This window comes from Antechinus flavipes, chromosome 5 (genome assembly GCF_016432865.1).
Source record: "Antechinus flavipes isolate AdamAnt ecotype Samford, QLD, Australia chromosome 5, AdamAnt_v2, whole genome shotgun sequence".
In the NCBI taxonomy this organism is placed as follows: domain Eukaryota; kingdom Metazoa; phylum Chordata; class Mammalia; order Dasyuromorphia; family Dasyuridae; genus Antechinus; species Antechinus flavipes.
Genome location: NC_067402.1, coordinates 291,005,500 through 291,031,158, shown reverse-complemented (window position 1 = coordinate 291,031,158; position 25,659 = coordinate 291,005,500). Strand labels below are relative to the sequence as shown.

At 52.3% G+C, this 25,659-nt stretch overlaps 1 protein-coding gene across 2 annotated transcripts in view; it reads right to left on the bottom strand.

The window, feature by feature from the left end:
• Positions 1–23,481, bottom strand: part of SCUBE1 (signal peptide, CUB domain and EGF like domain containing 1) — a 221,684-nt gene extending 198,203 nt beyond the window's left edge. Inside the window, exons 1-2 of one of the 2 annotated variants that reach the window (XM_051962306.1) lie at positions 23,246–23,481; positions 15,869–15,991 (exon numbers count right to left, since the gene is read on the bottom strand). In XM_051962306.1, the coding sequence (XP_051818266.1) occupies positions 15,869–15,991; positions 23,246–23,333 (211 nt within the window). In that variant the 5' untranslated portion in view covers positions 23,334–23,481. The remainder of the gene's footprint in view (positions 1–15,868; positions 15,992–23,245) is intronic. The other variant, XM_051962305.1, reaches the window with a different exon arrangement.
• Between the last annotated feature and the right edge of the window lie 2,178 nt (positions 23,482–25,659).

Below are 25,659 nucleotides of genomic sequence, written 5' to 3'. Positions count from 1 at the left end.
GAGCTTCCTTTTTTATTTCATTTTAACACCATTTTAGGACATTTTCCTAAGCGGTGCATTTTTTTCAGCCCTCTGTCTCATGCCATATTTCCTCCTCTTCCCCCTACAGCCAAGCACCCATTAAAGGGCTGTCCCTGGAGCCTTCACTTCATTTCCCTCCCAAGCATGGGTGTCCCAAACCAGGGGGTGATGGAGTTTTATCCGGGAACAAATCTTATTATTATCGAAAGGTGGCAGGGTGAGGAAGCTGCCCTTCTCCCTCAGCTTTCCCTTCGCCAACTCGGCCAAGTCATGGCCCCAGCGCCCATCACTCTGGTTCTTGGAGCTGGCATTCCAGGTCACCTCCCAAAGGGCGGGCAGCGGGTGAGGAGAGGACCCTGGCTCTTGAGGTCTCTGCCACTGGAACCCGGGTTCTGGCTGGCCCAGGCTGTCTGAGCTGAGGAAAGCCCGGGGACCACGGTGAGGGGGGATCATCTGCCTGGGGATGGCCCGTGGAAGCCGCCTAAGGTGGCTGCTGGTTATGATCTCTTGGAGAAGGGATTGTAAGCTCATTGATGAGATGGAAACTGGGAGATCATTTGGTCAAGTCCTTTGGGTTTACGGAACAAAGAAGTGAAGGCCGGAGACAGGGAGCAACATGGCCCCTCGAGGGCTTCTGACTCCAGACCCAGAGGCTGCACATGAGAGCTGGTTCAGGCACTGGCCAAGCTGCTTACTGGGTCTATAATCATGGACAGATGCCCAAGGCCCGAAACCTTAATTTTCTCAATTTCTTAAAGTGGGGAGGTGGGGGGAGAGGGAAATAGCAGCTATCCCATGGAGGAGAGAGAATCAGAACCAGTGGGCCGCTGTAGCAAGGGTGCACATTTGGGCCCCGGGTCATCCTAGCCAAATTCAGTTAATATTGAATAACTCGTACCTACGTGCTAATTTCTGGAGAGAAAATCGTCCTTGACCACAATAACTGATACTTTAGAGTGCCTGCTCTCTTTTTCAGTCAATCAGCATTTGAGTACCTACTCTGTGCCAGGCAGTGTGCCAAGTGAAGGTACAGCCGACAAACTAGGAAACCGAGTGAATGGAAGAGATCAGAGAGAGCTGAGAGCGTCAAACAGAAGGGGCTCATTTCCAGTTGGGAGGCTCGGAGAAGGCTGACAGAGTGTTCAGAGAAGAGCGCGCCTGGCAGAGTTCCACAGTGGTTAGGGCATTGGGGAGCTGGAAAGACCGTGATTTCCTGGCACATATTGGTAAGTGACCCTGAGCAAATCGCCCTCTCCCCACTCTGACCAGCCGTCAAAGACTTAGGCTGCAGAGAAGGTGCTGACCCACCTTGGTTGGGCCCACAGGCATTCTAGGCCAATCCTGATTTTTAAAAGCCCCCCTTTTTAAAATCTCATTGAAGGCATTCTGGGCCAATCCTATAATTTCTAAAAGATTTTTGTAGATACTTTTATTTTTATATTATAGTCATTTACAAATATTATCTTTACAGCATCCATCTCTCTCTCTCTCTCTCTCTCTCTCTGTCTTTCTGGCTCTCTAGCTGTCTCTGTGTCTCTGTCTCTGTGTGTATGTGTATCTTTCTGTCTCTGTGTCTGTGTCTGTGTCTGTCTCTGAATCTGTCTCTTTCTGTCTCTGTCTCTGTCTCTCTCTCTCTCTCTCTCTCACACACACACACACACACACACACACACACACACACTCAAATACATTTTCCCAACAGGCCCAAGAACCAACATCCAATAATCAAAGAAAATCAGGTAAGTAAAACCAGCCAAGTAACTGCATCTGAGAACATATTCAGCATTCTACACCCATAGTCCCCCACTTCTCCAGCATAAGGAGGGAGCTCTATTTCCTCACCTCTTTTCTAGGGCGAATGTCAGTCACTACAGTAACACAGGGTTGTGTTAGTTGCACAATCAGTCGAGCATTTTTTCTCTTTACACTATTGAGGGCATTGCATTTGTTCCAAATTCCTTAACCAATTCATTCTGGCATCAAAAGTGAACCAGGAGATTGGATTAAACTCATAAAAAGCCAACAATCACATGGAGCGAGGCAATGGAAAGGATCTCACCTAATGCCCAGCCCGGAGTTCTGTAGACAGCAGGTGCTTAATAAATGTTTAGCGGGGCTTATGCAATGATGTCAGAAGAGGGGTCCTCAAATTATTTGATGTGGAGGTGTCCCCTGGCTAGCACAAAGGCACCAGGCTTGCTTGCCCACCCCTCCAGCTTTCACTTTTTTGTGCCCTCTTCGGAAAAAAAAAATTCATGGGATTTTCTGGGAAGAACTGACTTTTCTTTTAATTTGATAATGGAAAGAACTTGAAGCATATTAGTCATTCAGCAAACATTTACCAAGTGCCTGCTGTGTGCGGGGCCCTGGGCCAGAAGCTCCGGGGGCACCAAGATGAAAACCAGGTCTTGTCCCAGAAGCTCCACATGTGACTGAAGGACAGCTTCAGGGACACAGCCCATACACTAATTGGGAGAGAGAGAAGGAGACCGTTCTTGCACAAAGCAAGCACCGGGCACTGAGCACTGGCGAGACAAAGAAAGGCAAAGGGCACAGTCCCTGCCCTCAAGAAGCTTACAGTCGAACAGCATGGAACCGTGCACTTACAAGAAACAGGCTTATAAAGAAAACTAAGGTAAGGCACTGCCAGCTAAGGAAACTGAGGGAGGCCTCCAGCAGGAGGCTGGACTTGGGCAGCCTCTCATAGGGAAGCAAGAGTCAGAGAAAAGGATGAAGGAAGGAAAAGAGGAAGGGATGCAGAGAAGAAGGAAGAGAAGGAGGGAAGGAGAAAGAAGAAGGAAAAGAAAACAGAATGGAGAGGAGAGAGGGAGGAAAGGAGGAAGGGATGGAGAGAAGAAGGAAGAGAAGGAGGAAGAAAGAAGGAGGAAAAGAAGAATGGAGAAAAAAGAGATGAGGGAGGGAGGAAAGAAGGTAGGGATGGAGAGAAGGAGGAAGAGAAGGTGAGGAGGAAAGAAGGAAGAGAGGAAAAGGATGAGGAAGGGAAAGAAGAAATGAGAGGACAGAAGAATGGAAGAAGGAAAGGAGGAAGACATAAAGAAGGGAGAGAGAGAAGGAGGAAGAGAAGGAGAAATGGAGGAAGGGAGAAAAAAGAGGGCTGGAAGGAGGAAAGGAGAAGGGGTGGAGAGAAGGAGGAAAGGAGAGGAGGAAGAGAAAGAGGAAGAGGGGGCTTTCCAGGCATGGGGAAAAAATGGATACAATGTAAGAGGAGCAGCGATCAGGTCAGGGCTGCCAACTGTGGACTGTTCAGAGGGAACCCGAGCCAGCTTGTGGGCTAGAGGGGTGGAAAGGAGCCAGCTTGTGAAGGGCTCTACATGCCAGTGTATTTTCTATCATATTGGGGAGGTTCCAGGCACAGAGCAGGGAAGGTGACGTGATCAGAGGCCCCAGACCAAGCAATAGCCCAGACATGAGGCGCTAAGGACCTGTTCCAGGATGGTGAGTATTGAATAAAGAGAAGGGAACACATATAAGAGATGTTGTAAAGGCAGAATTGACAAAATTTGTCAACGATTTAAACACACAGAGTGAGAGACAACTCAAGGATGCTGTCAAGTTCCTGGGGGATTGGAAAGATGGCGGTACCTTGATAGGAATAGGAAAACTGAGAAAAGGGGAAGGTCTGGGCGAAAGTTAATGAGCTCTGTTTGGGACATGTTGCATTTGTGATATCTAAGGGACATGGTAAGATGGTAAAAGAAAAAGAAAACAGTTGTCAATGAAAGGTTAGAGATGAATTCATCAGTTTGGGAATCGTCCTCATAGAGATGATAATTGAATATATGGGAGCTGGTACATGGGAGGATGAGGAGAGAAAAGTGGGATGGGCTATTCTGGGAGGTAGTGAGCTGCCCATCCTTCAAGCAGAGTTTAACACTCACTGGAGCTGTGGCAAGAGCGATCTTCATCGGGTACAAATTTGATGAAATGACCTGAGGTCACGTCCAACTATGAAATTCTGCGATTCTGTAGGCAGTGTGTATAGAGCCAGCAATGAGGGGTTACATGGAGCATGGAGGACCTGTTCCCCCATACAATCTGTGGGACCATGGGCTCGTTACCTCTCCGGACCTCGTTTTTCTTCCTGTGTGAAATGGGAAGGTGGAGGCTCAAAGCTCTTTGAGCTCCTCACTCTGAATCTGTGAGTCTGTGATTTCCTCTGAGAGTGAGAGCCCCAGCATCTTAAGTTGGGAAGATCCCAGAGCCATGGAAACCCATTTAGAGGCTAAGCAGTAACTTGGGCCAGCAAGGCTGAGACTTCGGCTAGGGGAAGGGGTGCTTTGGGGTGGTGAGCATCCATTTCAGAAACTGAGGGCCAGCTCTCCCTGGTTATAAATACTCTCAGGAATCAGAACTCCCCTTTGGGAACCCCTGGCTGCTGACTTTTATCACAAGGCCGGTGCTCCTGATAGCAGGGCTCTTCCCGTGAGGAAGGGGCTCCGAGGCTTATCCAACATCATCCGGCCAGAAAGCATCAGGGATCCGGCTTTGTGCCTCCACCAAGCCCTGCCCATTTCATCTGGGGATAACAGGGAGGCCTTTGGGAGGCAGGAGCCATTTTCAGTAGCTGTCCAAAGCTCACTCCAAGTTTATTTTCTTAGGGATAATGGCCTTCTCTGGGTCACATTCCTCCCATAGAAAAGCAAATACAGAGAATGTAATAAAAGGCAATTCTAAAGGAACCCTGAAAGTGGCTCCCATTGAATGAGCTAGCAGGAAAGCCGCAAGAAGCTTTTTGGGCTCTCACCAAAGCCTTTCAAAGCAGTGTGGAAAAGCACAAATGGGAGGCTAAGGAGGATGTCCCTTGGAGGGACTTAAAACCGCCTCATGAGTGAGTACCCCCAGAGGTACAGTAGACAGGTCTGATATCATCATCATCATCATCATCATCATCCAATAGATGTGGAAACCAAGGGCTAGAGAGGCTGACTTATTCAATGATATTTTTCATAGATTCAGAATTGAAAGGGACCTTAAAGGCCATCTTGTTCAATTCTCTCATCTTCTAGAAAATGATATTGAGTCCCACGTAGTCACAAGAGAAGAGTGTGAGGGGACCAGGCCTTGACTCCGGGTCTCTCAATCCTGATTCCAGACCCCAGGGCCGGGATGTAAGCCAGAAGAGGTCTGAGAATGTGCACAAGGAAAGAGATATCAATCCTTCATTCAATGGGTGAGAAAACTGACACCTAGAGACCATGACATCCCCAAGGTCCAAGAGGGAGTGGAGACAGAGCGCAGTGAAGAACCTGAAGTCTGAAGCTCGCTCTGTGGCTCCACGGGCTCTTATCTCTCACGCTACCACCTCGAGGTTCATGGCGGGACGAGGGCAGGTTTGTGACTGGAGGCATGGCAGGGGAAGAAGAAACAGGTTGGAGGACAGAATCTCCAGACTGGGAGGGACCCGGGGCCCTGTCATACAGCCCATACCTGAAAGGCACTCCTGCCTGAGGAGCTCTGGGGATTGGGGGAGCCCGGGTCACTGTGGAACTGCTCCAATGGTGGAGGAGTCCTTCCTTTCACTTAGCCTAAATCTGCATCCTGGCAGCTTTCCACCTCCCCAGCTTCTGATTCTGCTCTCCCAGACAAGCAGGGAAAGTCTAATTCCTCTTCCATGTGAAAAGCCTTATTAAGTTCCCTCCTGGGAAGATAAAGTGAGCTCTGCTCTCCTGGAGTTTACAAGCTTCTTTCTGAGAAGAGAGGAGCAAAGTGAGCCTTAGACAGAGTCCCAGAGTGGCCCTCTAGGCCAGAATATGGTCACTGCAATTTTCTACCTTGTGTCACCAGGCCAGCACCCTCCTAGAAGGCAGGCATCCGGGACTGTTAACCCAGTCTTGTGGCTGAATCAATTCTAGGCTGGAAGGAAGCACTCTTGATTTCAGGGTCACCATCCCATACTTTTCCTGACATTCTCAAGTTTCTTCTCTGTCTTTGGGGATCTATGAAAGGAACTAGGGTTATTTAGCCTGGAGAAATTCCATCCACAGCGCCATGAGAGCCATCTTTGAATACCCAAAGCCTGCCCTCCACCCACAGTGCCATGAGAGCCATCTTTGAATACCCAAGGGCTGTCTTCCATCCACAGCGCCATGAGAGCCATCTTTGAATACCCAAGGGCTGTCTTCCATCCACAGCGCCATGAGAGCCATCTTTGAATACCCAAGGGCTGTCTTCCATCCACAGCGCCATGAGAGCCATCTTTGAATACCCAAGGGCTGTCTTCCATCCACAGCGCCATGAGAGCCATCTTTGAATACCCAAAGCCTGCCCTCCATCCACAGAACCATGAGAGCCATCTTTGAATACCCAAGGGCTGCCCTCCATCCACAGCGCCATGAGAGCCATCTTTGAATACCCAAGGGCTGTCTTCCATCCACAGCGCCATGAGAGCCATCTTTGAATACCCAAGGGCTGTCTTCCATCCACAGCGCCATGAGAGCCATCTTTGAATACCCAAGGGCTGTCCTCCACCCACAGCGCCATGAGAGCCATCTTTGAATACCCAAGGGCTGCCCTCCATCCACAGAACCATGAGAGCCATCTTTGAATACCCAAGGGCTGCCCTCCATCCACAGCGCCATGAGAGCCATCTTTGAATACCCAAGGGCTGCCCTCCATCCACAGCGCCATGAGAGCCATCTTTGAATACCCAAGGGCTGCCCTCCATCCACAGCGCCATGAGAGCCATCTTTGAATACCCAAGGGCTGCCCTTAATCCACAGAGCCATGAGAGCCATCTTTGAATACCCAAGGGCTGCCCTCCATCCACAGTGCCATGAGAGCCATCTTTGAATACCCAAGGGCTGCCCTTCATCCACAGAGCCATGAGAGCCATCTTTGAATACCCAAGGGCTGCCCTTCATCTACAGTGCCATGAGAGCCATCTTTGAATACCCAAGGACTTCCTGTGAAACAGGGAAGAGACCTTTCTGCTTGGCCCCAGAGGGACCCACCCAGATCGAATGAGAGAGTAAGAGAAGGCCAGGATACATGCCTGACACCACCAGTTTTTCTATGGAAAAGGGATTTTCCTGCATGGCCCCATTAGCCCCAGGAGCAATGGAGGCAGGTTTTGACTGACTAGAAGGAAAAGTATCCCAAGAATCTTGGAAGGCTGAGCCCCAGTCCTGGGGGATGCTCCAGCCTGGCCTAGTGGACTACTTGCCAGGGACCATGGTGTAAAGGAAGGATCAGGGACCCTGGGTCTGAATTCCAACTCGGAACTTCCTCACTGGGCGACCTTGGGAAACCACCACAAATTTATGGGCCTCAGTTCCCTAATTTGTAAAAAGGAGAGGAGTGGGAAATGGCTTCTGAGGGCCCTCCTGGCTCCCAGTCTAGGGCCATGTATTGTAGAGGGAATTCCAGCTCAAGGAAGGGTGGGACTCGGTGGCCAATGGAGTTTCTCCCAGGGTCGAGCTTTTGTGAAAATCGCCCGGTTTCTCTTATTCTCCCCCCTCTTTTGCCTCTCCAAACTCTTCCTGGCCTCCCGAAGGGGGAAAATACCATGACTTTATCAAGAGTTAAACTGCAGAGTGCTCTAACAGATGATGAAAATACCTTAATGAGGTCTTGGTCCGGCTACACTAACAATGCTAATTGGTTTCAAGACTTTTTTTATGTCTAACTAAATGGATTCCTGACTATGTTATTAGGAGAGGGCTTCCCCCCCCACCCCTAATAACAGAGTCCATAATCCCCCCTAATTTAAGTGGGACAACCAGTCACAGGGTAGATATTAAAAAGGTAGGAAGTCACTCTAGTAATCCACTATAGATTCCGGGACTTGGAGGGCCAGGCGGTGGGCCCTGAAATGCTGACCTTCCCCAAGCAATATCAGAGACCTTTCGAGCCGAGACCCCAGACCCAAGAGAGAGGACCCTCTTCTCCCCATCTCTACGGCAACAGTTTGGAACAAACCACGAAGTAGAGGGATCTTCTTGTCAAAAACGAACAAAACAAAAACCACCATGTACTGTGGCTGGCGAGGGTAACGCAGGCTCCTGAGTTCAGACTAAACAACTATTATCAAAAGGGCTGCAGTTATTTAAACAAGGCATTTAAGGCCCGGCCTCAGCCGCTGGCCCTTCACAAGAGGGGCTGTTTCTGATTATCAGTGAGGGCTTTTAATTAAGATTAGTAAGGCCTAATTCCAGCTATAATTTGGCTTCTTTCGTTAGCAAATGTCTAGAAAAACGAGGCAATTAAGTTTAAATGAGATGAAGAGTTTCGAGGGCATATGAACTCTCCCATCCCCCTTTAATAACAGAACCCAGCAAAGCCGACCTGGATGGATTAATGCAGACCAGAGCCGGACGGCCAGCTGGGACAGGAGCGAGACCTGGTCTTGTTTGTGGGCAACGGGGAGGGGGCTTCCAGCCGTTGGGAAAAGCCTGGCAAGAAGAGGAAACATCCACTGGAGGAAAATCTGGGTACCCCAGGGTTATTGTCATTGTAATCATTCATTAGGATCATTAATTCTTACTAGAGAAGCAATTTGAGAAAGTGAATAAAGTCCGGGCCCTGGAGCCAGGGAGCCTCTGCTCTGTCTTTGATGGTTCCCAGTCTGTGGCCATGGACAAGTCATTCTTTGAGCCTCAAATAACCACTTCAGTTATGGGAGAGTAGTCCTGTGCATCGGTACTCGCGTTCTTTGGTTTTATCATCATCGTCCTCAGGGCTAGCAATAACAGCAGCTCCCCAGTGGAGTGGGAAGAGACCTGGATTTGTACGGCATCGACACAAAGGGAGAAGATCTGGAATGAAGGGATCTGACTTGGAATGATGCTTTTGCTCTTCTGCCTTTAAGGGCCTCGTGGAAGCCCCTTCCCCTCCCTGGGTCTAGCAAAATGAGGCCATTAGATGAGAGGCTCTGAAAGCAATAAATCCTCTCTAGGAACCCTAAGTTCTGCTGCTAACTTAGCAGCAATTCACTCAGTGAATTGGAATAAACCTCAATTTCTTCTTCTGTAAAATACAAAAAAATTGTTCTTTCCCTCTCTCCCTGTGGGACATTTGGGAGGAAAATGCCCAGCCATCTGGAATGGAAAGAGGATGGCTGCTCCAGGAGAAGGTAAGACCTTCTGGGACGGGGTCTTTTCCCTTTCGTCTTTGCATCCCCAGGGTCTGGCCCACAACAGGCTCTCCTTCCAGGCTCCTCCACATTTTACCAGCCTTAGCACATACAGCTCAGAAATTTGGAAAAATGGCGCCGAGTTAGAAGTTGCCATGGAGGTCCTCCCCCACCCCCAAACCTATTGGGCTCAGCCCCTTGGGTACAAGGCAGGTGTTCAGCCCTGGGAAAGTGGAGGAAAAGGTGTGAAGTCCACAACTGGGACACAATGTAGCCACAGACAAGAGAGCACCCAGAAGGGGAGTTAAGGACAGAGCCAACAAGCACTAGCCATCACCCGAGGAGCCAGGGGCACGGCCCACCCACAGAATGTACGGGAGGAGTCTCAAGACCACTCTACTGATGGCTCTTTTTGTGGTAGCCAAGAATTGGACAGGGAGTGGATCCACTGGGGAATGACTGAACAAGTTGTGGCAATGAAGGTAATGGAATATTATTGTCCATAAAGATGATGAACAAGCTGATTTCAGAAAAACCTGAAAAGATTTACATGAACTGAGTGAAACAAGAAAAACCAGGAACACATCGTACACAGTAACAGCAAGAATGTGTGGTCAACTGTGAAAGACTCAGTTCTTCTCAGTGGTTCAGTGATCTAAAACTATCCCAATAGACTTTGGACAGAAAACACCATTTGCATCCAGAAAAAGAACTGAGAGACCGAAAGTAAATCAACACAAGCTATGTTCACTTCTTTTTCCTGGTTTCCTTTTTTGAATCTCTCCCATGGTTTTTCCTTTTTGCTCTGATTTTTCTCTCTCAATATAATTCATAGAATAATGTGGATTAAAAATAAACAAAAAAGTCCACCCACTCTACTGACGACTTTCCCCAAAGGCCAACATTAGGAAGGGAGCTGGGGTACCTATTCTACCTTCAGCATGTGGAACCAGCAGAGCTGAGCGCCTGGTCAGAATACTCTGAAATGCCCAGGGGGGCCGCTTCCTCCCTCTCGCACTCACCCCGACGAGGGGAGCTCCTCTGTACCCATCCCTCCCTGCTCCCAGAACCCCCACAGCTGCAGTCTCCCGGGCCTCTGGGAGCTCAGCTCTCCTCCTCACCCACTTAATTGAATTCACTTCACTTAATTGAAAGGGTTTTCTGTATGATTTGTCCCAGGCTCAAAAATCGCTAGTAATAGCTCTGGCTGTGCTAGCAGTGGAAGGAGCTTGGGGTGCTCAGCCTAGGGAAAAGAAGTCTCAGGGGAGACACGGATGTTGGCTTCTTATAGATGGAGAAACTACTGCAGAGAAGAAGGACCCCTCCTCTCGATTTCCTGAGTCCCAGAGAACAGGTGTGAGATGGGACGGGGACGGGGCAGAGTGGCAGAAGACCAGATTTAAGAACTTCCTAGTGATGAAGCCGGTCTACACTTGGAAGGGACTGACGGTCTCCGAAGGGGGAGAGCTGGGGGTCCCCTGGAGGACAGCGTGACAGAGGGATGAGCCAACTTCTCCGATGTTGTCAAGGGAATTAGTGCTTTGGAAAGGTTCCCAGTGGATCCTCCTTTAGTGGATGAGGAGCCCCAGTCCCACAGCCAGTCCCTTTCTGAGCCAGACTGAAGCTCCCAGCGGACTCCTACAGAGGGGCTGTGCTGGGTAATGTCCGCTCTCTCCAAGCTCTGGATCTGGTGGTTCTGTGGATGTTGGAGCCGGACGGGAACCTCGGTGCCGCAAGCTCGCTCTGTCCTCCCAGAAGGAACCGGAGGGATCTTGCTCCAGGTGAGACACAGAGAGGACACACCGCTGAGGGATGGGCGATGGGTGGGGGTTTCCAGAGGAGCTGGCTCTGTGCAAGAGGTGAAGGCTCCCAGAGCCCCTGCTTCTTGTCCGTGCTCTGCCCCTGCAGAATCTGGAACCCTCCAAGAGCACGTGGGGAGAATCCCAGAAAGAATCCCAGCCCAGGCCCTCTGAGGCTGGGGGCCGGGCTCTTCCCATCAGGGGTCTTAGGGCCTGGAGCCAGGCCGGTCACCACTGAGAGTGCGTAGGGCCGAGCCAGTCTGGTCTGAATGCTACAACTCACTCTCGTCATCAGGGATGGCCTCTGCAAGGGCAGCAAAGCACGACAAGGAGAGGGAGGGAAGGAGTAGGGCCAGAGGGAGCCTGGGACAGCCCGGGCCGGGCCCAGCCGCCAGGCGGAGTGAGCAGCGTGTCCTGGAGCTCCGGCCATCCCCTGTGGGGGCCGGAGGAAGCGGAGCTGGCGGGAGAGCCCGGCTGCTCGGCCACAACGCTCCAAGGCTCCTCCTGTTTGTTTAGAGAAAACAGACCTGCTTCGGACACGTCCTGCTGGGGGGACCTGGCCAAGTCACTTGACCCTGACTTGATTGCTCCTGGTTGCTCCCTGAGGCTCCAAAAGCTGCAGACCTACATTAGGGGAGGAGCTTTCTCACAGGGAGTCCCTAGGAACAGTCCCCGAGTGGAAAATAATCAGCATCGTTATTAATAAGGATAACTAATAGACTCCTTGGTTCCCAACACTCGGCCCTGCGTTATTTCGGGGCTTTCACGTGCCTGTGGGACAGGCGAGGCTGGGGCTCTTGTCCCCATGTTATTGGTGAGAAGAAGACTCCGGAGATGAGAACTATCAGCTTCTAAGTGTCAGAGACTGTCCTTGACGCCAGATCTCCACAGGACCTCATTTTCTGGTTTGGGGGCGCATCCTTCTCTCCGATCTGGGCCCTAGCTTCCGGCCTTCCACAAGTCACCTCGGCTTCCAGCAGTGAAAAGAGGAAGGGGGTCGTCTCCTGAGGGCGTCCCTGACTTAGGATTCCATGCAATTAGCTGGATAACACCAGGGCTAGAAAGCCCACTTCTCCAGAATGCCGGCATTTCTAGGCACCTTCCCAGTTCTTCCTGACAGCATCCCGGCGGTACACACAAGGAACCGAGGCTGGGGGCAGGGGGCGTTGCTTCGGTCATCGCTGGAGGACAACGGTTGGTAGTTAGAGACTTTGGCACTGGAGAGTCCACGGTCCTGGGTGCTCTGCAGGGACCAGGGTCCCCAGGGAGATGGCAAGGAAAGAGCTGTGTCCGGAGCCAGAGACCGGACCAGGCTCCCCGTGTGGCCACAGGCTGCGACAGGCAGAATCCCATCCAGGGCAGATCCCCAGGCCCACCCAGCAGGGCAGAGGCCCAACTCCTGGCTGCACTTCCTAGACTCTTCCCTACCGTCCCTGCCTGGCCAAAGCCCTCAGCACAGGGCTGCAGCAACTGACCTAAAGGGAGGCGCGCACTGGGTAAAACACATGTGGGACCAAACTGGACACCAAGGGAGCCTCAGAAAGGACGTCCTGAAAGAGTACTGTGTGTCTGACCGCTGGTGGAAGGGGGCCGCCTGGTCTGGCCTGAGCCCCAGGCCCTGGTCGCAGAAGCACCATTGGAGCTTCTTCACCCTCACAGCCACTGCCCAGAGTCAGCAGCCAGGGGTCCCCACTTCCTCCTGCCCCCAGGCCATCCTTGCTCCCAGTGTCTCCTTGGAGACTTTCTGGCCAATGGGAAGCCACCGAGACCAGCATCCCTGGGAGCGCCCGATGCATCCCGGCCAGCCTGGTTATTGTCTGTCTGATCATGCTCCTCAAACCACTGACCCACTGCTCAGGGGCTCAGCCCGCTGGCCTGGCAGTCAAGGCCTTCTACGACTCGTGAGGTGGGGAGAACAAAACTAACACTGGGCTGAGAGACGAAGCCTTCGGCTCCTGCGCCTGCCTTCCAGGCTGCTCGGTGTTGGCCCGAGTGCTCCCGGATCCTCCGCCTCCCTCAGCCTTCTCTGTCAGGGAATGGGATCCAGCACTTTCCTCCAGGACTGTTGGGAAGACTCCCTGGGTAGCACACATCCCAAACATTCGAGCGCAGTGTCCCCACCAAGGTGGCGGGCTCTTGGACTCCCCAAGTCCCTTCCACTATCTCAGAGTCCATGTTTACAAACACAGTTCCTTTCACTCCTCCCCACTTAAAGACGACTCTCTGTCCACCAAGATGTCCTGTGATCACTGCTCTCTTTTGGTCTGGGATGGCCCCATTCCCACTTGGACTGGGGGCTCCCTCCCAGGTCTTTTATGGGGAGCTCAAAGTCCTCCTCCTCCAAGAAGCCTTTCCTCAGCTCTCTGGTCCCTATGACCTCTAACCCCAGACTCCGGCCCCTCCACATGGACGTAAGCCATAAATCTGCAGAGAATCAGGATTCTGCCGGTTTTGTTGTCCATGCATTATATCCCCAGGGTTTAGAGCAGTGCTGGTACAGAGCAGACGCTCACAAACGTGTGTGGTTGGATTAATGACTCCCACCTCCCCAGCTCCATGGCCTAAGACTTTAGAGAGAAAATGCAACTTTAAAAATCTCCTCCCATGACTGCATTACACTCACCCCAGGTCCCTGGCAGACGGCTCCACAGAGATTACTGTTCGAAGACCCTCTCGTTATCAGCGGGAATGAGCTTTATAAGAGCTAGCATTTATGAGCATCTTAAGGTTTAGAAACATTTTTTAAAACAAATATCTCAGTTCATCCTCATGTTTTGGGGACTTATAGCCGTGGTCCAGATGAGGAAACTGAGGAAGGCAGAGGTTAATGACTTGCCCAGAGCGTCTCAGGGCTGATTTGAATTCAGGTCTTCCTGATTCCAGATCCGGCCTGTTACCATGAGCTGTCCCTAGAAAGGCAGGAAACCAGAAAGTGTGTGCTCCTGGAAAAGAGGGTGCCCTGAGAAGGGGCTCCCTCTAAATGGAGAGGTCCCTCATGTATTCCTGGCTGTGAATGACACTGCATCAAGCCTCCGAACCCCCTCACTCAAAAGAGACCGATCTCGTAATGCTCCCAGGAAAAAGGTGGGCGAGAGCTCCAAGGCCGGCTGAGCGGCCCACTGAGTCCTGAGCTTGGACAGCAGGCCCCGCAGCGGGCGGGGCACAGCAAGCTGGCTGACCTTGGGCTTGGGCTTAGTAAAACATAAGCCTATTTTTTAAGAAGTCACACAGAACGTGGCCATCTCTGCCAGCTGATCCTCACCTAGAGCCGTCCCCTGAACACAGCTTCTCTCCAGGTCTCAGTTTCCTCCTGCCTAAATGGAGGGAGTACAGCAGATGCTCTGTAAAGTCTCTTCCAGCCTCGCCATTCTGTATTCAAGGACCCCTCGGGAAGCTCTGAAGTGCCATGTCCTAAGGCCCTTCTAAGCTCCAAAATTCCCTGATCTCCACAGGAGAATTTTTGAGCACCTGGGATCCCCATTCCCTGGGCTTTTTTCTTTCCTTCCTGTTAGGGATGAGGGTCTGGCTCCCCTGAAGCCACAGACCGAGAGCTCAGGCCACAGTGAGAAGGGCAGGCAGCCCCACAGCTGAAGACAGAAGACAGGAGCCAAATCCAGAAATTCTGTTCGGGCCTTTTTGGGCCAGGAAAAGGCCCCCAGGAACAAGATGTGGTTTCAAATGCTCTGTTGGCTTCAGTAGAGCAGCCTTGTCTTTTTCAGTTCCGTCCATCGTCCCCCTTTTAATGGAGGCTCTGACGCAGGAACAAATACTTTGCCTCTGAAAGTCTCTGAGAGGATGCACGCTGAGTCAAGGGCACGCTGACATGATTTGAGACTAGCTGACTTCATTTCCAGATCACCATAAAACGGGCTGCCCTCCCTGGATTAATCTTTCTAAGTCAGGGGGGTGTGGGAGGAATGGGATTTGTAAAGGAACCAGAGAAACCCGGAGTCTTTCTTTAATTAACTTCACAGGACACAGAGATCATCCACTATAACCCCTTCATTTTACAGAGAGGGAAACTGAGGTCCACAGAGCGGAGGGATTCATCCAGAGTCTCACACTGTCAATAAACAATTAGTAAGTGCCACTAGGTGCCAGAGCTGGGGTACGAGTCTAAATAGCCTTACTGCCTCTGTGAGTTCTGGCAAGTCACTTGCCCACTGTAGGCCTCAGTTCCTACATTTGTAAAACGAGGCTTTAGTGGGAAATAATCCCTAAGTTTCCTTTCACCTCTAAATCTTTGATTTGATTCTCAATGTTGGGTTCTCTCCTTCATATTATATTATCTCTACTTCAATGGACAAAGAGATATTGGGAAGGAGTAGAGGGAGAATTCTGACTTTTCATTACCTATAGCAGAGTTTAGACCACTTGAAATGCTAAAATAGAGCAGAAGTCCTTGGATTCTCTAGCTTTCCCACATGCTAGCTCTGGAACTTTTTGTGTAAATCATTCCTGTTCTCCCAACTTTAGTATCTTCTTCTGTTTTGAAGGTGACATCAGATCATCTCCAAAGACCTCCTAGCTCTGACATCCCCCGTTCTAAGCCCCCCAACTCAAACATCCCAGGTGTGCTATTATCCCTTTCACCATCATAAGGCTCACTGGCAAACACCAGTCACTTTAAAAGGAAAAAACCCAGCTTTTCAGACCAAGAAATAATAAAACCACAGCTTCAGCTCTCGCCATGCTGAAAACCAGACCGCTCTTCCCAATGGCCTAAGGAAGCCTTCCCAAAGCAGCCCCTGGCGGCGGTGGGACAGCCTAAGTGGTGGCAGCTGCCGCAGCAGGGCTGGGAACAGTAAGTAGGGGTGAGGGGCCGGAGGGGGCGGGGAGAGGGGGGAGGAGAGGGTCCAACATATTCAACACTTTTAGAACCCGACTGATTATAGAAGCTCTGATCCAACAGAGTACACGGGGGCAGGTTAGGCGAGGGGCTCGAGGACATCCTTACCTTCACACTGCCTGCCTTCTCCTTTGTAGCCCGGCTTACAGAGGCACTTGTACGCTTTGGGGGTGTTCTGACAGATCGCATCTATGTGGCAGTCATCGGTCCCCTCTGCACACTCGTCCGTATCTGAGGAGAGATGATCAGAGGCACATGGGAGGCAAGGTGGCTCAACCTGAGGGTAAAGGTCAGAGTCCAGGTGCCAGCTTAGCCCCAGCAGCTTCAAGCTCTATCTCTCTGTCTCTCTCTGTCACCTCTGTCTCTCTGCTGTCTCTCTGTCACTGTCTCTGTCTTTTTATCTCTGTTTCTGTTTCTCTGTCTCTGTCTCTTTCAGTCTCTCTGTCTTCTTTGTTTCTGCCTCTGTCTGCCTCTGTCTGCCTGTCTTTCTCTGTCTCTATCTCTCTGTTTCTGTTTCTCTGTCTCTGCCTCTGTCTGCCTCTGTCTCTGTCTCTGTCTCTATCTCTGTTTCTGTTTCTCTGTCTCTGCCTCTGTCTGCCTCTTTCTCTGCCTCTGTCTGCCTCTTTCTCTGTCTCTGTCTCTGTCTTTCTCTGTCTCTGTCTCTCTCTGTTTCTGTTTCTCTGTCTCTCTCTGTCTGTCTCTATCTCTTTGTCTCTGTCTCTCTCTGTTTCTGTTTCTCTCTGTCTCTATCTCTTTCAGTCTCTCTGTCTTCTCTATCTCTGTTTCTGTTTCTGTCTCTGTCTGTCTCTATCTCTTTGTCTCTGTCTCTGTTTCTCTCTGTCTCTTTCAGTCTCTGTCTTGTTTGTCTCTGTCTTTCTCTGTCTCTAATCTCTCTCTCTGTCTCTGTCTGTCTCTATCTCTTTCAGTCTCTCTGTCTTCTCTGTCTCTGTCTCTGTCTTTCTCTGTCTCTGTTTGTCTCTGTCTTTCTCTGTCTCTCTATCTCTCTGTCTCTGTCTCTCTGTCTCTGTTTGTCTCTGTCTTTCTCTGTCTCTATCTTTTTCAGTCTCTCTGTCTTCTGTCTCTGTTTGTCTCTGTCTTTCTCTGTCTCTATCTCTCTGTCTCTGTCTCTGTCTGTCTCTATCTCTTTCAGTTTCTCTGTCTTCTGTCTCTGTTTGTCTCTGTCTTTCTCTGTCTCTATCTCTCTGTTTCTGTTTCTGTTTCTCTGTCTCTATCTCTTTCAGTCTGTCTTCTCTGTCTCTGTTTGTCTCTGTCTTTGTCTTTATCTCTCTGTTTCTGTTTCTCTTTCTCTGTCTCTCTCTGTTTCTGTTTCTCTCTCTGTCTGTCTCTATCTCTTTGTCTCTGTCTTTCTCTGTCTCTATCTCTCTGTCTCTGTCTCTGTCTGTCTCTATCTCTTTCAGTTTCTCTGTCTTCTGTCTCTGTCTCTGTCTTTCTCTGTCTCTATCTCTCTGTCTCTGTCTCTCTGTCTCTTTCAGTCTCTCTGTCTTCTCTGTCTCTGTTTGTCTCTGTCTCTTTCAGTCTCTCTATCTTCTGTCTCTGTCTCTCTGTCTCTTTCAGTCTCTCTGTCTTCTCTGTCTCTGTTTGTCTCTGTCTTTCTCTGTCTCTATCTCTCTGTCTCTGTCTCTCTGTCTCTCTCTGTCTCTCTCTGTTTCTCTGTCTCTGTTTGTCTCTGTCTTTCTCTGTCTCTCTGTCTCTATCTCTTTCAGTCACTCTGTCTTCTCTGTCTCTAATCTCTCTCTGTCTCTGTCTGTCTCTATCTCTTTCAGTCTCTCTGTCTTCTCTGTCTCTGTCTCTGTCTTTCTCTGTCTCTATCTCTTTGTCTCTGTCTCTCTCTGTCTCTTTCAGTCTCTCTGTCTTCTCTGTCTCTGTTTGTCTCTGTCTTTCTCTGTCTCTATCTCTCTGTCTCTGTCTCTCTGTCTCTTTCAGTCTCTCTGTCTTCTCTGTCTCTGTTTGTCTCTGTCTTTCTCTGTCTCTATCTCTCTGTCTCTGTCTCTCTGTCTCTTTCAGTCTCTCTGTCTTCTCTGTCTCTGTCTCTGTCTTTCTCTGTCTCTATCTCTCTGTCTCTGTCTCTCTCTGTCTCTTTCAGTCTCTCTGTCTTCTCTATCTCTGTTTGCCTTTGTCTTTCTCTGTATCTCTCTGTTTCTGTTTCTCTGTCTCTGTCTCTCTCTGTCTGTCTTCTTTGTCTCTATCTCTCTCTGTCTCTGTCTCTTTCAGTCTCTCTGTCTTCTCTGTCTCTGTCTCTATCTTTCCCTCTGTCTGTCTGTCGCTCTCTTTCTTTCACGCACACACACACATACAAACACATACACTCATACACATTTTCCCAACAAGCCCAAGTACTAACAGCTTTCCCCCACCTCAGAATCACAGAGCTCTCACTACCTACTCAGAGGCAGAGGCAACATGGGCTTTATAAGTTCTGAACCTCAGTTTCCCCATTTGTAAACAAGGAACGTGGGCTGGGTGTAACAAGAGCTGTACCTCTGAGCATTCTGTGGAAAATGAAACATGAATCCCCCTCCTTCCCCCTCCAAGTCCAAGCTGCCTTCTGAGGGATTCAGAGCCTGCAAAGGGCTGGGGATGGCCTGGGAGGGCGTGCTTTGAGCCCGCTCATGGGCGCGGGTCCCCTTGTGCTCCTCCACTTCCTAGCTCTAGGATCCTTAGAAAAGCTTTCCCCCTCTCGAAGGGTTAACTTTCCTGCCTCTAAAGGCAGACCGCTCATGCCATGTGCTCCCTCACTCACGGGGGTGTTGGAAACATCACCAAGTCATTAATCAACGGCCTTTATTACAGACCTGTTACAATACTCCAGGCACTGAGTTAGAGAAGCAGGGCCACCGGGGTACGCCCTCCCTGGCTCCATCGCCCACCCTGCCCTTTCCCATCTCCTCTCACTCCAAGCCCCAAGTTCAAGGGCGTCCAGGTCTCCTGCCGCCTTGTGGAGACGGCTAGCAGGATAAATCGTCACCCGGGCTTATGAGACGGTAAATAACAACTGGCGTTCCGGTGATCGGGGGCTTATGAAGTCAAGGAGCCTAAAACCCTTGGTGTTCGTCATTATTGGAGCAGGTTGCTTTGTGAGGTAATGAGCTCCCTGTCACTGGAGGGACTTAAAAGAAGACATGTTCAGGCATGCTGTAGAACGAGCTTTAGGTTAGGTCTGGGTTCAAGTGATCCCTTAACAAGCACTGACTAAGAAATGTCCAGAAAAATGTCCTACATTTAGGGAACCTCCATGAGATTGGGAGGGAGACAGAGAGACAGACAGAGACAGAGACAGAGACAGAGAGACAGAGACATGCAAATATAGACACGTTATCTTCCAGGTGATTCCAGGGATGAGGCACTTAGACATCTGGACTGCTTAGAAAAATGATGCTCAAACTGAGCTCGGAGAGAACCAGGGATTCTAAAAGGCTAAGATGAGGAGAGAGAATATTCCAGACCCAGAGCTTGGCCAGCTGGTCCCCCCAACTCCAGGTCGCTGGACTTGGAAGCAGCAAAGCTCAGCTTCAAATCCCACCTCGCTAATTAGCTCCAGTCACATGACCTCTCTAGCCTTGCTTTCCCCATCTATACAATGAAGGGGTTAGATCTGATGGCCTTAGGGGCCCTTCCAGGTCTCCACCTCTGGACCAAACTCTGAAAATACAACGGAACAAAGATGATGTGAATTTGTGGTTTTCTAAGTCTGCTGAGATCCATTTCTATTTGAATTGGACACCGCTCCTGCCCAGTCTTGGAAGACTTTCAATGGCAGACTTTTTTTTTTAGTATTTTATTTTTCCCCAGATACATGTAAAATCAACAACTTATTACCTAATGCAGAGATCACTGTCCCTATTTTACAGACATGGAAACTGAAGCTCAGAGAGGGATCCTAGCATTTAGAACTGGGGGGACCTTTCAGATTCCCTCTCCATATTTTGTATATGAGTCCAGGGGTGGCTGAATGATCTGCTGAGAGTCACAAGGGGAGTGCATACGTATCGGAGTACATCTGAACCCAGGGTCTTGCACTCCAAATTATTTCCCGATACTTCCTAGACTTTCCACACAAAGCTGTCTCCCTGGGAGAGTAACAAATCACCCTTTTATTGTGTGGGAGAGGAAGAAGGGAATTCTTTTCTGGCCCAGTTCTTTTGATCCCAAACTCTTCTTCCTGACTTTCTCCCCTCTCCCATCACTGAATTTCCTTTGCTTCCCTCTCCCCTCTCAGTCTTCCCACCCTCTCAGGGACTGCCTGTGCTGGCAAAGCCCTGCCTCTCTCTGGCCTTTGGTTTCCTTAGCCCCAAAGCTGAAAGGGTTCAATGAGATGACCCGGAAGGTCCTTTCCCCTTCGGGCAGGTCTGTGGCAATTTCTGAACATCGGACTCAAGCTGGCTTGGAGGGGTTGGGAGAGGGTGGGGATGGTCTTTGGGCACTGCAGATCTGAAACACAGAAATGATCTTCCCTCCTCTCCATCAAACACTGAATTAGGATCTGTGTAGAGAGTCCAGAAGGAAGCACAGAGAAGCTGGCCCTATGGGAAGGGGGAGGGGAAGGAGGAGGGAGGGTCGGGTCACAGACTGCCTTGGCTGGTCCGGATTGAGACCGTGGGAGACTCCTGGAGCCCGGCCCTCCCGACCTCCCCCCTCCCACCTACCCGCTCCAGCCTAGAGGCAAGGCAAGGAGCTATTGATAGAAAGCCCTAATGTCAATAAGGAAAAGTCAGCCTTCCTGGGAAGCCGGCTTCAATGAATCCCTCCCCAACTAGGCAGGGGGTGGGGGAGACAGGGAGACAGACAGAGAGAAATTAGGGCCGAGGAACTGCTAGCTCTGAAGGACACAGTATCCAGCTGGAAAGGTCGGTGTCTGCCTTCGTATTTAGGAGAGCTGAGAGAAAGGGAAAGAGAAACCCAGGCTTGGAGAGAGGCAGCAGAAGGGCTGACTTTAGCTATGAGGGACTGCAATCCTACAAAGAAAGGGGTAAGTGTGGGATCTCAGCTTTAAGGGAAGCAGGGGGAGAGGGGAGAGCTGGACTTCTCTAACTGGGGGAGACTAAATCTGAGTTTTAATCTTATAGCTCAAGCAGAGATGGTGAGAAGGGGCAATAACAGACATCAGGTTTCTAATATTCACAATATTAGGCTCGATGTGTGTGTGTGAGAGGGGAACTACTCCCGACATCCGGAGGCACCCTGACTTATTTCTTCCTTAAGGTGACATGGGGACGTTGAGAATCGGTGCACAAGGGTTTCCCGAATCATAGTTGGGGGGGGGGGGGGAGGATGGAGCTGTACACAGCAGCTTTTGGAACCAGATCATTTAGCCCCAGATGAATTATTTAATTCTGGAGGGTTCCCCCATTACAAGATAACTTATTTAGTTAGCAGCCCCTCTCCCCAGACAGAGAAAGATACGAGTACTGGGACAAATACAAACACATAAAGATATACGGAAATGTCCCCCCCTTTTCCTGCAAGCTGTGGGTGTTGGGGTTTAGGAGTGAATTCCAAGGGAGATCCGACAGGCCGACACACCTGGAGGGGGTGCCGGGAGAGACAGACAAAAGGGCTGTGGACGACTCAAGGGTGGGTGGGAAGCCCTCCCCTAAGGACTGGCCCCTTCTGGCTCCTCTACCTAGGATCCACACCAGGTTTATGGGTGTGCTGGGAATAAGGAAAACTGGACCGGAGCCGGGCGAGTGTCCCCTGCAGGCTGCCCCGGCAATCCCACACACTTTCCTCTCTTCACTCTTTCCTCCTCAGCCCTCTCCTCTTGGAGCCCATTCCTCTTCACCCACTCCAACTCTACTCCGGACTTTATCACTGTGGAATCAAAGGCTCTTGCCTTTCCCTCTCTGGGCTAAAGGGCGAAGGACCTGGACTCAGTTTCTAAGATGCCTCTTAACTGAAAGACCCAATACTGCTTTCACCCCAGTGTGTGTGTGTGTGAGTGTGTGTGTGTCTGTGAGTGTGTGTGTGTGAGTATGTGTGTGTGTGTGTTGTGTGTGTGTGAGAGTGTGTGTGTGAGTGTGTGTGTGTTGTGTGTGTGTGAGTGTGTGTATGTGGGGGCGGGGAGGTGAGGGAAGCAATATGAGGATGTGTATGAAAATAAGAGGCAGGTTAAAGACTCCCACCCCCTTCACTGACATTTTGGGGAGAGGGTGGTAGGGTTGGATGGGGAGGGTTGGTCCGGGGAGAGCCCGGAGGGAAAGGGGGTGGGGAGATGGACAGAAAACAATTCAGCCTGAGCGAGTCAATGACCAGCTCCTCTCTTTGGAAAAAGACAGCTGGCTCAGCTGGGGCAAACCTGGGACTTAATCTCCCTCTCACTGGGAAGGGGGTGGGGGAGAGAAAGAGAGAAGGAGTGAGGGAAGGAAAGGGAGAGAGGCAGGAAGAGAAGGAGAGAGAGACAGAGACAGAGAGAGAGAGAGAGAGAGAGAGAGAGAGAGAGAGAGAGAGAGAGAGAGAGAGAGAGAGTGTCACACCTCAGATCGCTTAAACATAGGACTGAATCACTCTTGGTGTCCCCAGCCCCAGTTGAGTACAGAGAAAGGCAGGGCGACTAGACGTCCAGACCTAGCTAATGCTTACGATAGGTAAGCGGTAATTCGGGAAGTGTAGATACCAAATAGCACTGCTCTCCCTCCCCTCCCATCTCTTAAATACTGGAGAGAAGAGGCGAAGAGAAACAAGGAGATAGAGGGGGGAAGAGAAGGAGACCCAGGGAAATGTAACTAACCCCGAGTGATGTGTAAATGAAAACTCGGAGTAAATTGGGCACGGAGCCGCCGGCTGTCCCGAACTCGGCGTACGCGCGTCTCTTAAGAAAGGAAGAGGAGATGGGGAGCCGGGGAGACACGGGGCAAGGCAGACAGCGACCAGAGAGCGATAGATCCTCAGATGGACAATTAACTGCAATTGGGCTAGTCAGGAACTTTCTCTCTCTCTCTCTCTCTCTCTCTCTCTCTCTCTCTCTCTCTCTCTCTCTCTCTCTCTCTCTCTCTCTCTCTCTCTCTCTCCCCCCCCCCCCTTTTCACACACACACACACACGCCCGCAGCGGGGTGCGGGTCTCGGGGGGGAGGGAGAACCCAGGGCGGCCCCGCCCCGTGCGCCCTGCTTGGTCCGGCCCCCGGCAGCAGGCAGCAGCCCCTTCCTGCCTTCACACGCCCGGGAGAGAGAAGTTACTTTGGCAGAACTCAAAGCATCTTTCTTCCCTGCCGGCCCCGGGCCCCTCCCCCCCGAGACTCCCCTCCGGCCTCCCCCTTTAAAAGGCAGATCCGCAAGTTGGAGCCGGCGCCCCCGGCCCGGCCCGGGACCCCCGGCGCGCGCTCCCTCTCCGCTGCCTTCTCCAGAGCGGGCTCCGGGATGCGGAGAGGGCGCGGGCCGGGCTGCGCAGAGCCGCCGCCTTCCCCGGCTCGGTCCAGGGCGGCCGGCGGGGCAGGGCGGGGGCGGGGGCGGCGGGCGCCCGCTGGCTTACCTGGGGCCCCGGTGGCTCTGGTCAGGCGGCCCGGGGCGCCGAGGACGAGGAGCAGGCACCAGTGCCAGGGCAGGGCTGCAGCCCCCATGCTGAGGCCACGCTCGGCCCGGCCCGGCACACGGAGGAACGGCGGGCGGGCGCTCGGCGGGTCCGGCCGCGGGGCTGGCTCTCCGGCCGTCCTCTGCGGGCTCCCGGCTCCCGGCGCTGGCGCTGGCTCTCGCAGCTGCCGCTGCTGTTGCTGCAGCTACCGCCGCTGCTCGGCCGCCCGCCCGGCCCCGCTGGATCTCTGATAAGGGACTGGGCGCCGCCGGGGGCTGCGGGGAGTCCGCGGTGCTGACGACCTGACAGCCTCCCGCTGATTCGTCCAGGGCCCCCGAGGAGGGGCGGGACCGCTCCGGAGGCGGGCCAATCCCCTGTCGGGCTCCGGACAGGGCTTGGCGAGGGGGGGCGGGGGGGACAAGAGCCGAGGTAGGGTCTGGTTTCGTGTGTGCGCGCCTGTGCGCGTATGTGTGCATGTGTGTGTGTGCATGAGGGTGTGCGTGCCCGCCCGCCGATGTGTGTGTGCGCGTGTGCGTGTGCGCGTGTGCGTGCGCTCGGTGAGGATGTGGCCGCGGAGCTCCGGTGCCCGGTCCCTCCGGCCGCAGGAACGGGGCGGGGCAGGACGGCTGAAAGGGACCCGGGCGCGACGCAGCCCAACCCCCTCGTCCGAGAGAAGATGGAGAAATCTGAGACCCCGAGAGAAAAGACTTATCCAAGATGGTCCCGCACTGGGACCCAGGTTTCCAGGCAGCGCCCGAGAGGGAGGCTCCCGCGCTGGGGAACTGCGGACAGCCCCGGGGGGCCGCCGCGACCCAGGCCGGGGGCTCCCAGCTCCTGGCCCTGTAAAGTGTGGGCGGGGAAGCTGGCCGGGCTGGAAGGTTCCCGCGGGGGCTTGCGGCCTCGCTCCGGCGGAGTCCGGGCTGCCGTGGGGGCCCCAACGTCCACCTTCGCCTTTCGGGGCCCCTCCTCTCGTGGCGGACCCCAGACACCCCCAGCTGCCGCGGGACGCCCCCCGGGCCTCCTTCCTTAACGGAAACGAGCCCATCTCCGGGCGCCCTTCCGGTGGGACCCGCCGAGGCCCCGCATCCTCTCCCTCCTTTCCAGTCTCCCGAGGAGAAAGGGGAGAAGCACTTATAAAGAGCCCACTAGGTGCGGGGCAGCGTGTGAAACACGTGCACAATAGTCCCCGCCGCCGTCTCTCCCGCTCCGGCATTTATTAAACGGCCCCTGGGCACAGGCTCGCATCCAGCCCTGGTTCTAAGCGCCAGACTCAGGCGCTCCCTGCCGCAAGCAGCTTCTGCTCGGGAGGTATCAAGAGCAGGGGGCAGCGACGCGCTCACACATGAGTCACCCACGGGGCAGGGACTTCGGGCCTTGCTCTGAGGCTAGTTCTCCACCCATTAGGGCCCTGAGGTCACAGAACCCTACATTTAGAGCCAGGGGATATCGAAGGACAGGGTGGTCTGCCTTCCTCCTCCCCCCATTTCCCAAATGAGGAAACTGAGGGCCAGAGAGGCACAGGTGACTAGCGAACAAATGGCAGAGCTCGGGGTCAGATCCCAACAGTTTGACCCCAAAATCCCGGATTCTTACCTTTTAGCCTGCAGGATACCGAGCCGGGTATGTTGGCAGCAAAGAACAGTCCAGAGATGGGAGGGACTGAAGGTGAGCCTCCTCTGTCCCGAGTGTCCTCCTCTGGAAAGTGAGGAGCAGATGCTCTCCGACAACCTTCCCAGCTCCAAAGCTAGTGTTCCTCCAAGTGCCTGAAAGGAGGCAGAGAAATGCTGGAAGTCCACAGGCTGCAGACTCCAGGCCCCAGCGTGCTTTGCCGCTCTTGCCCCATTCCTCTGGCCCAAAGCAAAGACCTTCCCTTTTCTTTCAGTTCTCTGAGGCAGGTGACCTCCTGAAGGAAACTCGGCTTCTTTCAGAAAGGCAACAGAGGGGATGGGGGAAGGAGGAGGAGGAGGAGGAGGAGGAGGAGGAGGAGGAGGAGGAGGAGGAGGAGGAGGAGGAGGAGAAGCAAATTTATTTGGATCCCTGAAATGCTCCTTTTTCACCCAGTGCCTTGAAAAACGTCCCCTGGCTAGTGGCTTAGCTAGCTCTAGAGACTCCTCCTAGCTCTGGGATTCAGGGACCCCTTGATTGAAATCAATGGCTTCCCTCAAAGGAAAAGCAGGAGGCTTTGAAGGGAGAAAGTTCAGTGAGCCCAAGATCTCCTTGGCAACCAGCATTGAGTCTTCCCCCACCCCACCCCCTTCTTCCTCCCAACCTCAGACTAAAGGAGGACTTTTCTCTTCTGCCTGCTCTGGTTTCCCTGTTCTTCTGAGGACCCTCTGAGGGGCATTTTCCATTCCTGCCAGGGCCCCCTTCCCACT